Genomic DNA, 13,586 nt, shown 5'->3' on the forward strand with positions numbered 1-13,586 from the left:
TATTCCTGCCTACTTAATTAATATTCCTGCCTAATTCCTGTGCCAAAAGCACATGAGCAATAGTAACAACATTCCTCAGTTAGCTTGGTTCGCTATAATCAATTATTACTATTCTCTGCTAATGGTGTTGACGGCTTAGTTTCTAATTAAAATTCTATTTCATTAAAATGCAATTTTATGTCTGATTTCAGCTCCATGCCTTTACTGCTGCTCCTGTGTGAGTCATTTACAGCAACAACACAAGAGAGGAGTAGCATACAAAGCTACCTTGCTATGTTGGAGCAGTATTTTTCCATCACCTGTAGGGGGCAGCAAGGAGATACAAAAAGCAACTCTAAAGTGGTGAAGGAAAAATTAGGATGTGAAAATGTGCATTGTCTGTAAACCACAACATAAACAGAACAGCTATGTTATGTTAGTGTGAAGTTACCGGTAATACAAGTGCAAAATGGTTCTGGTGTAATACAGCAAGTATTACACCAGAAGGGGGAAAGGGGAAATCTGCTTTCAGCCACAGTGTCAGCATAATGAAGAATCCTAACAAGATTTGAGGTTCATGATGCTCAGTGTTAACCCTGTTCAATTCCTGAAAGCTGACTGGCCAGAGATTGGCCATGTTTCTTTCTTTTTTTTTTACTATTTCAGTCATGATCAAATATCCACATACAGGTAAAGTATCAGGCACCATCTAACCATTGCATTGTTAATTATTTTCCTATAATGCATCATTGAACCATATGTTTTGATACTGACATATTATACTTTATTATTGTATCATATAATGCAATTTTATATGTATAGTATTGTTATTGTGAATATTTAAAAAAAAACCATTATTACCCTGCATTTTCAACGCACTCCCCGTGCTTGGTGGGTTTCCTCTGGGTGCTCCGGTTTCCTCCCACAGTCCAAAGACATGGTTATAGACTGATTGGAGTCTCTAAATTGCCCGTAGTGTGTGATTGCGTGAGTGAATCAGTGTGTGTGTGTGTGCCCTGTGATGGGTTGGCACTCCGTCCAGAGTGTATCCTGCCCTGATGCCCAATGATGCCTGAGATCGGAATAGATAATGAAATGAAATGAAATTTTCAATGCATTGTTTTAGTACACTTCAGTACAGTTGAGTATCTTATTTACATTTAAAGAAAAATCTTACCACTGATCACGTAGATACAAATGTAACGCAAACTCTCTGAAGATTTCTTCTATAATCTGTGGGCTACACCCATGCAGGAGTTCATGTGTACTTTAGATAGTTGAACGTGTTTCAGCTCCTCCCATCTACTGACAGCTGATAAACCCAGCAAGCTCCAGCAAGAAAATACATTCAGTAACAGATTCTCCAAAACTATTGTTTCTAGTGAAGAGCTATGGACATCCCCAGCACTTTACTTTTGTTGGGTTTAGTAACAGCTCTGTTAATATTGCTCAGATGGAGGAACAAGCCAAACAATCTTCCTCCTGGACCTACAGCTTTGCCTCTAGTTGGAAACATTCTCACCATGGACAACCGTGCACCCTTTAAAACCTTTCTAAAGGTAAGCCAGACTTTATATTCAGGACTGCAATGTATTTTCCACATACTTTACATTATTTGGCGGCACAGTGAGCATTCATAACAAATCATAGGATTTGGAGAATTGTTTTACTGGAACTAGCACTGAGGGAGGAGTTATGACAGGCTTATGCATGTTTATGTCAAAACATGTGAAGTAGCATATTAGATTAGGTTACATTAGATTAGATTTAACATTATTGTCATTGCACACATTACAAGGCAAAGAAATGCATACGGACTAAATTCATATTTATATATGTATATTCATATATAATATATAATGTATAAGAAATCAAACCTCCATAGCTCCAAGTTTAACAATCACATTTTTCCAAGATGGCGCTGCATGAGTGGCAGCCAGTCACAGCAGCTCTTCTCTGCTATTTTTGGTTTCATTTAATGTTTTTTTGTATTCTTATGCACTTTATCAAACTCCCATGCTACAACTACACAACTAAGGGGACCAAGTTGGTTACTTTTGCAGTATGCCTTGTACTCTTTTTTGGACTATTTAGACCCCCTCTAAGTCGCGCCAGTGATTCCTTCAGAGATACGGAGAAGGAGAAGAGGCTGCAGAGCAACCGGGAGTGTAGCTTTATGTTTTTTACTGAGACGTGGCTGAGTAATCTTACATCATACTCTATGGTAACTCTGGATGGCTTGAAGATTGTACGGGCGGACAGGAAAGTTGCGGAGAGCGGTAAGAGGAAAGGAGGGGGTCTGAAGTGCACCAAAGACATTGAGCTGCTCACCGTCAGCATTCGGTCATATTACCTTACGAGGGAGTTTTCACACGTTTTCGCGATCAATGTGTCCGTACCTCCTTCAGCCGATTCCGCCGCTGCTTGTGATCTATTATACAGTGTAACACAGACCCGCAGTCTCTCCTTCTCATTTCTGGTGACTTCAACCATGCCTGTCTATCTTCCACTCTTCCCACATTCACACAATCCGTTCAATGCTATACCATTATGTTTAATCTGAGCCTCAGTCTGGAGAATGCTGTGGAAGACTTCCTGTGTGGTTCCAGTACCAAAGACTGCACACCCCAGGGAATTGAACCACTTCAGACCTGTTGCCTTAACCTTGACCATGGAGAGGATCATCCTCTGTCACCTCTGTTCCTTAGTGTGCACAGTGCTCGACCCACTGCAGTTTGCATATCGGCCTGGCATCGGTGTGAATGGCACAGTGATCTGCCTGCTGCACCGGGCACTGACTCCCCTGGAGTCTACCGGAAGCACTGTGAGAGCCAGTGTTTTCAACACAATTCAGCCAGCACTGTGGTGTGGGAAGCTTGATGGGGCTGGATGATCACCTGGCTGCATGGACAATCGACTATTATTATTATTATTATTATTATTATTATTATTGTTATTATTTGGTCACCAGAACTGGACTTGAGAAGCACTGCAAAAAATCTATCTGGTGCTAACGCTAACATTGATAATGTCAGTGCCAATTGATAATGCCAATGTATACTGTTCTGAAAACTGACATCCATTAATGTTATCGTAATTTTGGCGGATCCTTTGCTCTTGACATGTTGTGCTTTTGACTTTTTGTGACTCTGATACACCACTTTTCTGAACCCTTGCTAACATTCAAGCAGCAAAAAGGTAAACATTAAATAAGCAGAGTATGTAGTTGGAAAGCACTGTTCTAATATACATCTCCTTCTACAGTGGAGTAAGACGTATGGTCCCGTGATGACTGCGTATTTGGGACCCCAGAGAGTCCTTGTCCTGGTGGGTTATGACACAGTGAAGGAGGCCCTTGTTGACAACGCGGATGATTTCGTTGGCAGAGCCCCAGTTCCTTTTGCGTTTAGAATTCTGAAAGGATATGGTAAGAAAGTAAACAAAATGATAGTTTCATATTAGACATATTCAAGACTATACGACGACATATTACATACATAGAGCTTGAAAAGTTATTGTTTTATACAGATCAGAAAGGATGTTATTCACAAACTAGCTATTTATTCAGAAGCTCCTATATTACAAGAGAAAAAATTAAAGTTGTAATAATGTGCAAACTGTGTAGTATCTAGCCAAAAATGTACTCAAGTGAAAGGAAATAATGGTTTGCTTTGAAAGTAGAAAGGAAATATTTTTAACTGACAAAACCATTATTATTTGTAAAGTGATGTTTATTACTTATTAAAAACACACTGCAAGATGATTGAAAGTCAGTATGCATTCATTCTCTGTAAGTTTGCTGATCATATGCATTGATTGGGTCATGTTCCTAACCTTCTGCTCATCTCTCAGGGCTTGTTATCAGTAACGGAGAGCGTTGGCGTCAGCTCAGGAGGTTCTCGCTCACTACACTGAGAGACTTTGGGATGGGACGCAAGAGGATGGAGAGCTGGATACAGGAAGAGAGCAGACACTTGCAGGAAATCATCAACAAAACAAATGGTGAATGGCTTAATTCATATCACTTTCAACGAACCAAAAGATTCTGATTTAGTGGATAAAAGAATGCACAGAAGCTGTGAATGTGATTTATTAGTAGTTTAAGGTAATGAAAGTTTAAGCAGAAGCACAGATTTATTACTACCTGTCACAGAAAAAGAGTTTCACTGTTAACCAGCAGCATTTTAACCCTTTAAGCCTTTTTATAGCTGAGGTTAATTTACAGTTTTATTAAAAGTTGTATTTGTTCATAGATGTGGTTCTTTAATTAGTCAGCTAGCTGTTATTCAGGAAATAGTATTGTGGGTAGTTTAAATACTACAGGGCATGCTGATAGAGGAAAATAATCAACAGTGGAGAGGTGAGACCATGTTACCACCCCAATGTTTCTCATTTATCAAATAACAAACGTGTTTTGTTCCTCTGCAGTGAGTAAAAGAATGTCAAAGAATGACACGTCATACTTTTTACCAGTTGATAAGCATTTTAAATAAATAATGTGATTATGTATATTTATTCATCATTATGCTCAGGCTCAGGTTGAATATGTGCTGAAAAACTGCACACAGCTGAGTAGCACATCCTCTGAGTACCCTGGGGCCTGTAGCCTTACATAGCCTTGCAATGCACAAAAAATCAAACCAATCTTTTTAAAATATGTTTATTTCCTATATAGCTTCTCCATTTGACCCTATGTTCAACCTGAGCAGAGCTGTGTCCAACATCATCTGCGCACTGGTGTTTGGCCAGCGCTTCAGTTATGAAGACAGTCAATTCCTGCGTCTGCTCCAGATCATCTCCAGTGTACTGCAGTTTGGAAGCAGCTCATGGGGACAGGTGAGTGACGATGTAGACTTCCAAAACATTGCTGCAATCATCATTCTTCAACCAGACACCAGGTCTCCCATATCCAAGTTAAATGGTCCAGTGAAAGTTATTTTTATGCTTTGTGTGTAGCTACATGTTCTCTGCTCAGAGTGGAGACCCAAATAGGTTATATTTATATTATGTTAGTGCGGTAGAGGTTCAAATAATGACTGATATGACATAATTATATACAGGGTGTGGCAAAATGATCTGACACATTTAAAAGCGAAATGAAAAATGTGTTTTTATTTTCCAATTGTACATATAATGCCATTTTGTTTAATTTCGTTTTAAAAATGGGTGCCGTTATTGTCCACACACTGTCGAAGGCGTTCACGAAAGTTGTCCATAACTCGACGGGTCATTTCATGTGGAATGGCAGCAATTTCGTGACGAATATCACGAATATCATGTTTTTAGGGCAGTTGTTTATAGACTATTAAAAGAAAAATCTGGTAACTTGTGAGGTGTGAACTATTGTACATGCCAGAAAATGCCATAATCTGAATGAAGAGTGTTTAATATGAATATCTTCTACCATAACTGGATTAGAGACACTACCTCTGAATATGGACTTGCTTGAACAGAGTTTTGAAACTTTCCCTGTTTTGTATTTTACAGTTGTATAATGTCTTTCCATGGCTGATTGAGCGACTTCCTGGTAAGCACCTCAATGTTATTGACCAAGTGGAAGAAGTCAAGGCTTTTTCTAGACGCAAAGTACAAGAGCATAAAGACAGTTTGGATCCCGACAACCCACGAGACTTCATTGACTGCTTCCTTATCCGACTCAACGAGGTAAGCAAAGCTTTTTACTACTTTGGTCTGGACTGATTACGGGCACTATTCAGAGTTGGGTTACTTGTGTGCATTGAGTTATTTCAAACTAAGATTTAACTTAAAACATAAGCACTGTTCAAGTTGTCCAAGAGTTACGCATGTAATCTGGTATGCTTAGGTACGCTTAATTCAGACCGTAGGCTGCTTTTAGATATTGGCTTAAGTGATGCCAACACAACACATTAAATTAAAATTAGTTTTTCGGCAGTACGTGGCTGTTACACATGCACAGCACTATAAATAAATTAATGCTATAATTGTTTCAAAATGCATTAAATGAATTTTTTCACACACAGGCCCATTAAGGAATCTTTTTTTCTTTTTATTTATTTATTTATTTTTTTTTATAGATAAATAGTTCAAATAAAACCAAATAAAGGAAGCCATAAGTGTAGCAAATGAATGCTTTGTTACTTCTCGGTTACTCTTTAAACCTTGAGCATGTTTTCTGTACAAGAGAATACATTAAATTCACAAAAACAATGGCATTATCTTATTATAACAAATCAAATTGATGTATTAAAAGTGTGGGAAAATAGCCTACATCTACACAGACATTATGATTTCATGATCTTTTAGAAGAGTTAGGGTCTTGTAAGGGAACATGGTGGTCCAGGATGTCCCCCGTCTTGTTCCCTGTGTCCGCTTGGATAAACTCCAGGTTCCCAGTGACAGTACAGAAATAAATATAGAATAAATGTTATAGAAAATGCATGGAAGTATAGTCTCATAGCAACACTGAGATGTGTGCACAATTAACACACAATCTGTCCAATGTATAAAAAATATAAATCGATTAACAATATGTCAATTAGGCAGCAATATATTGACAGCTTTCTGAATTTATTTCTATTTAATTTGTTTATTTTACAGTATATGCTGTTTTGTTATTCACACTGCATAAGTCTTACATTATTTTTCATTCTTGCTTCTTTTTTTTTTATTTTAATTTTGTACATTTGACTGCAAAGTAAAAAAAACTTTTCCGGTCCGTATTTTCTATCCCTGATTTTATTTCATTTTTAAAGGAAATTCCTAGTGTTTAGACTAGTAGACTAGGTGCTATTGAAAATCCTTTTCCAAAAAATGCTGCTAATAAGAAAAATCTGGAAACTTCAGAGGTGTGAACTACTGTACATTGTATAATCTGAATGAAGCGCCCAGAAAAATGGTGTTTTGCTGAATATTAATATCTACTGTAAGTTCTGGACATCAGCCTACTTCAGTGGGTTTGTTGATAGTTCTAGTCCAGATATTTATGTAGCTATAAAATTATTATTCCTATACTGCTGTGTCCAATTCGCTAAGGCATTTTTTTTCAACAGGAAAAGGACAATCCCAATACAGAGTTTCACTTTGACAATTTGATCGCCACTCTCTTCAACTTATTCCTCGCTGGAACTGAGACCACCAGCACTACAATCAGATATGCTCTGATGTTACTGATCAAGCACCCTGAAATACAGAGTAAGGAACCAATCAGGAACATATTTGTACTAAAATAATTCTAAATATTTCTGATTTAATCATTAAAAATAATTGTGAACCGACATCCAATTAATCAGTTCAATTCAATTAAAGTAACCAAGAAATAATTAATATTTTGGGTTTTTGATATGTCCTTAACATGTACACTCAATTATCCAATTTATTAGGTACACCTGTATAAATGATTATTCATGCAATTATCTGATCAGCCAATCATCTTACAGCATAAACTCATGCAAGAGTATAGGTTAAAGTTCACATCAAACATCAGAAAGAGATCAACTTCGACTGTCTCATGTGACGGTGTTAGGGCCAGATGTGCTGGTTTGAGTATTTTGAAAGCTGCTGATCTCTACACTGTAAATTGATTTAAAAATCAGTAAAAATGATTGCCTAATTTTTGCAAAGAAAACTTAAAGTGAAATTTAGTAATCAGCTAAAAGTAAAAAAAAGAAGCAAACTCTTCTTGAGTAACTTAACTAAAGAATATCAAGTTAGCTCAATTTGTCCATTTCTGTTAAGATACTATTGAATTTTTTTTTACTGTTACATAAGAATTTATAGTAAGATTACTGTGTTAATGCAATTTAATTAACAGTGTAGTAATTACACAGAACCGAACCCATCCAGGTTGCTATTCTTGGCTGACAGGAGTGAAGCCTGGTGTGGTCTTCTGCTGTTGTAGCCCATCCTCCTTGAAATTTTCCCCACTCTAATGTTTGATGTGAACATTTACCGAGGTTTTTGACGTTCCTGTCTCTGCATGATGTTATGCAATGTGCTGCGGCCACATGATTAGCTGATCGAACAACTGCATGATTGCCCAGGTGTATATACAGTGCATCAAGTGTCCCTTATAAAGTGAGTGGTGGTGAGTTTATAAATTAGGGGTCGTTTCAACTTAAGAAACAAGAACATAAGGTTTGTGTATTTAATTCGAGTGATTTACCCACTTTCCCTATTATCCAGAATATTTTACAACTGAAATATTATTGATCTTTGAAACTAAAAGGTTATTCAGAAAGTTAATAAAATTCTTCACAGACAGGTCTGGAGATTTATAGCACATAGTTATTATGAATTCATGTAAAAAAAAAAACATCAATGAAGTATTTCAGAAACTATAATTCCATGTTCATGCTAATTTATTAACACAATCAGTAACAACAGGGCAAATATATACTCATAATTCACTAATGCAGTTTGTTCTCATGCAAAATAATACTTTAAAGTTGTAGAGTGCAGTATTACATCCCGCACACACTATTATTGATTGCTTGTTCCAGCTCGCATGCAGAAAGAGATCGACGCCGTGATTGGACGAGAGAGGAGCCCTTCAATGGAAGACAGGAAGTCCCTACCATTTACTGACGCAGTGATCCATGAAGTGCAGCGCTATGTGGATCTTGTGCCGCTCAATGTTCCACATTACGCCACACATCCCATTAAATTCAGAGGCTACACGATTCCCAAGGTAATGATGAACTATGACAATGACAAACTACTTTTAACACAGTAACAGTAACCTTTACACCAAAAACAGACCACGATGAATGTGACAAAGTCCACAAAATGATTTTTTACTCTAGGTTTGATGTAGTGTTTTGTTACAACTGGGTCAGTAAATGTTGCCAAGAACTGCCAACTTAAAAAAAGGGCAGCTTGATGGACATGTCAGATAACCAACTTCAATTTCAAAGCGTTTATTGTCATGTGCACAGTGAGGAAAACAAGCTTCCCTGTACAATGAAAATCACAGACATTTGCTGGCAGGATTTCTGCAAAAAGTCTTTCGTTTTTTTTGGATTCAGTGAACTTTTATTCAGCTGTCCATCGACTCTTATCATGCTGTGAAACACTGCTTGTGACAATTATCATGTAATTATCCTAGAAACATGTGCATGGAAGTGTGTATACACAAAAGAATCAAATACAAGTTTCTCATGATTTTTGGCCAGAAAAAGTATGCAGTGATTTTAGTATATCACTCTAACCAATGACTTATTTTATTTTATTTTATTTTAAATCAAAGAATTATGTAGAACTTCTGTCCTGTAGGATTTTATTTGATATCTTAGAATCTTATTGTATCTCTACACTTTTATTTATTTTTTGTTTACTGGAAATAAAGTCTTGTTATCGGTAATATTGGAAATTACAGAGGGTGATTTTGGATTTTTAATTTATATCCTAAATGTTCCTTATTTTAATGCTTAAGAATAACATACATACATTAAGAGTAGTTTGGTGGTATGCTCTTTCGAACATAGGATAAGTAATACCATCACAAGGCCCTGAGTACTCAGATGCATTCAGACCCTTCGAGCAGTATGAGATCAACAATGGAAATGTTGGGGATGTGGACATTATGTTGTGTTCCAAATGTACTGTTATTTTACTATTTAACTTTGCATTGGTGTTAAATCACCTAAAAATCCACCATCCAGCAGTTTACCAGATCATTCCTTGACATTATCGTGTAATCCTCTAGTTTCCTTGAACATGATGATTAAATTGTTTATTAATTTTAATAGAAAGTCATGAACAGGAAGGATTCAGTATCGTACAAACAAAGTCTGAGACTAAAAGTGATGTACTAAACACAGCTACAGTCACTAGTTGTGGTTAACATTTCAGTAAATCTCTTGCAGGGCACGATAATCCTCCCCTTGCTTCACTCGGTTCTGAGGGATGAGGAACACTGGGAGAAGCCCTGGACATTTAACCCCAAACACTTTTTGGACACAGATGGCAACTTTAAAAAGAACCCTGCTTTCATGCCTTTTTCTGCAGGTGAGTGCTGTTGTTATTCACCAGGACACGGTTTACTATGATAATCCAATAATCCAAAACCTAAAGGCATATCGAGGTCAATTCTGTAATCCAATCCAAATGCCAGACTTTCTTAAATGATGTCTCATCACTTTGCACTTAATATAATCTAATACAGTAATTTTCAGTCTATAGATGGTATATTTATGGTACTCTGTATGTACAAATATCCAGAAAGCAGGAAAAGGACATAGTACAAGCACAATGATTATTTAATACTTTCACAGCAGCAACAGAAGCACTTTTTGTCTAAAACACTGTTTCATGCAGAAATTTGTGAACTATGCTGAACCTTTACTACTTCTACTGCATCTATAACTATATCTACTGCATTCTCTCTCTCTATAATATCTCATAATTTCAAGTCATATTGCCTTGATATTATTCTTAGCTGCAATCACTTTGCTGCTGTAACTTGCTGCTGTAGCTGTTACTCTCTGTGATATATTAATAAGGGGGAAAAAACATCATAGAAAAGATTTTTTTGGGCAGAAAGATGTGGCTATGTTCATATGGCTATGTTTAGATGCAAACTGATACAGCTCTAGGTTACTACTTACTGCCTTAATAAAATGCAGAAAAAAGCTTGTCACAGAAGGCACTAACAGACACACACACACACACCAGCATACCCTTTGCTTTGCTTTGCACAGATTTTCAGGCTGATTATTAACCACAACACAATTCATATGCAAGTGAAGCAAGGATTATCTATGCCAGAGTGATCAGATCTTGACTGATCAAGTTAGGTCTATATATACAGTGCTGTGAAAAGGTTTTTGCCCCCTTCCTGTTTTTTCATTTTTTGCATATTTGTCACACTTAAAAGATTCAGATCATCAAACAAATTTTAATATTACACAAAGATAATGCAAGTAAATACAAAATGCAGTTTTTAAATGATTATTTCATTTATTAAGGGAAAAAATCTGCCCAAAACTGCCTGGCACTACGTGAAAACGTAATTGCCCCCTAAATCTAATAACTGGTTGTGCCAACCTTTGCAGCAACAACTGCAATCAAGTGTTTGCGATAACTGGCAATGAGTCTTTCACATCGCTGTGGAGGAATTTTGGCCCACTCTTCTTTGCAGAATTGTTTTAATTCAGCCACATTGGAGGGTTTTCGAGCATGAATGGGCTGTTTAAGGTCATGCCACAGCATCTCAATCGGATTTAAGTCCGGACTTTGACTCGGCCACTCCAAAACGTTAATTTTGTTTTTCTTGAGCCATTCAGAGGTGGACTTGCTGGTGTGTTTGGGATCATTGTCCTGCTGCATAACCCAAGTGCACTTCAGCTTGAGGTCACAAACTGACGGCCGGATGTTCTCCTTCAGGATTTTCTGATAGAGTGGAGAATTCATGGTTCCATTAATTATGGCAAGTCACCCAGGTCCTGAAGCTGCATGGCAGCCCCAGATTATCACACTATCACCACCATGTTTGACTTTTGGTATGATGTTCTTTTTATGAAGTTCTGTGTTGGTTTTATACCAGATGTAACGGGACACACACCATCCAAAAAGTTCAACTTTGTCTCATCAGTCCACAGAATATTTGCCCAAAAGTCTTGGGGATAATCAAGATATTTTTTTGCAAATGTAAGATGAGCCTTTGTGTTCTTTTTGGTCAGCAATGGTTTTTGCCTTGGAACTCTCCCATGGATGCCATTTTTGCCCAGTCTCTTCCTTATTGTTGAATCATGAACACTGACCTTAATTGAGGCAAGTGAGGCCTGCAATTCTTTAGATGTTGTTCTGGGTTCATTTATGACCTCCTGGATGAGTCGTCGTTGCGCTCTTGGAGTAATTTTGGTAGGCCGGCCACTCCTGGGAAGGTTCAACACTGTTCCAAGTTTTCTCCATTTGTAGATAATGGCTCTGACCGTGGTTCGCTGGAGTCCCAAAGCCTTAGAAATGGCTTTATAACCCTTTCCAGACTGATACATGTCAACTATTTTGTTGCTTATCTGTTCTTGAATTTCTTTACATCGCGACATGATGTGTTGCTCTTTAAGCATGTTTTACTTTGTCAGACAGGTTCTATTTAAGTGATTTCTTGATTCAACAGGCCTGGCGGTAATCAGGTCTGGGTGTGTCAAGTGAAATTTAACTCAGCTTTGTAAAAAAATTTGGTTAATCAGTTCTTTCATGATTTAACAGAAGGGGGCAAAAACCTTTTCACAGCACTGTATGCTTTGTACTCTACACACAGGTACATAGAGTGTTAATACTACAATGACAAGCACACAGGAAGTCATTTGTAGCTAGAGTATATAAAGTAAGAACGAGAATGAAGTAAATAACAGTGAGTAAGATTGAACTGTCCTTCCTCCTTGCAGGTAAGAGGTCCTGTGTGGGTGAGTCTCTGGCACGCATGGAGCTGTTTATTTTCCTGGTGTCTCTGCTGCAACATTTCACCTTTACCACACCTGGAGGACCCGAGAGCTTGGACATCACTCCTGAAATTAGCGGCTTTGCCAACCTGCCCCGCAAATACCAGCTCATTGCTACCCCCCGCTGAACTGGGGCGTTACTACAGGCTGATTACTGTGACCACTAGTGCAAAGATCTCACAGATATTCATTAATCTAAAGATAATATTTCTTAATAAACCATACAGGTATATAGAGGAATGAACATTATGTTTAGACAAAATCTATTACATCATTAAGTTCTGATTTTGAATATTCACTGAATCCACTATAGCCTCTGTTTACACAGCAGATTTGTCTGAAATGTTTTGTTTCAATAGAAGCTTTGTGTAAGCACATTATATTAAGGTGCTGCTTATAGATAATAGACAGAGCTTGATGAACAAGAGACTCAAAAAATAATAAAAGTCTTTCATTAATAGATAATAAGTAGAGTAATTAATTTAAATGATATCTTAAATGGCAGATTTTTTTTTTTCTTCAAATAATTAAATAAATAAAATAAGAAATACGATTTTCCATAAAATATGATTCCCCTTTGGGATTAGCCTACATAATTATTAAAATATTTTAAAAATTTCTTTTAAACCTTCTAAACTTGTATAAAAATTTTTTATCACAGTTATTGGATTTGCTTTCTCTCTGTACCAAAACAGCTTTAAAAATGTTTTCATTTAAACATATTAACAAAACTATGATCTACAGTAACTGCTGTTTCTACTCATCAGCCGTAGTTTATTGTTGCCTTGTTGAAACATGATATTTTAATGAGAATTTGGTTGGTAATGTTCCAAATATAAGGACATGTCTGTTCAGTTATAGAGTGCTCCACAACGAGATATAAATAGCTCAGATGTGGAATTTGGACAGATAACTTATTATTTTGAAAGGTGACATGCAGCTTTTGTTGACATTTTACCGTACAACGCTATTTGTAGACTGTAGATGCTGTCTACACCACTAGGGGGTGTGAACCCTCTACAACAATGCCTTTAAATATATATAAAAAAATCAGATCTGGAAGTATATATATTCACATTTTATGAAGGAAAGGCTTAAATGAGCTCCTTTAGGAATTCTGAACTAAATGACCAGCCCAAAACCAAATATTCAACCATATTCATATGCCGAGACCCTTTAGGATCC

The 13,586-nt window shown here is 37.0% G+C and overlaps 1 protein-coding gene across 1 annotated transcript; it reads left to right on the forward strand.

Moving 5' to 3' along the window:
* The first annotated feature begins 1,298 nt into the window (after window positions 1–1,298).
* Window positions 1,299–13,392, forward strand: LOC131371174 (cytochrome P450 2C15-like). Its single transcript, XM_058419001.1, has 9 exons — window positions 1,299–1,538; window positions 3,244–3,406; window positions 3,832–3,981; window positions 4,655–4,815; window positions 5,467–5,643; window positions 7,011–7,152; window positions 8,460–8,647; window positions 9,825–9,966; window positions 12,348–13,392. The coding sequence occupies exons 1-9, from the start codon at window positions 1,371–1,373 to the stop codon at window positions 12,527–12,529; spliced, it is 1,473 nt and encodes a 490-aa protein (XP_058274984.1). The 5' UTR covers window positions 1,299–1,370; the 3' UTR covers window positions 12,530–13,392.
* Window positions 13,393–13,586: the final 194 nt, after the last annotated feature.

Source organism: Hemibagrus wyckioides, linkage group LG20, assembly GCF_019097595.1.
Source record: "Hemibagrus wyckioides isolate EC202008001 linkage group LG20, SWU_Hwy_1.0, whole genome shotgun sequence".
NCBI classification, from domain to species: domain Eukaryota; kingdom Metazoa; phylum Chordata; class Actinopteri; order Siluriformes; family Bagridae; genus Hemibagrus; species Hemibagrus wyckioides.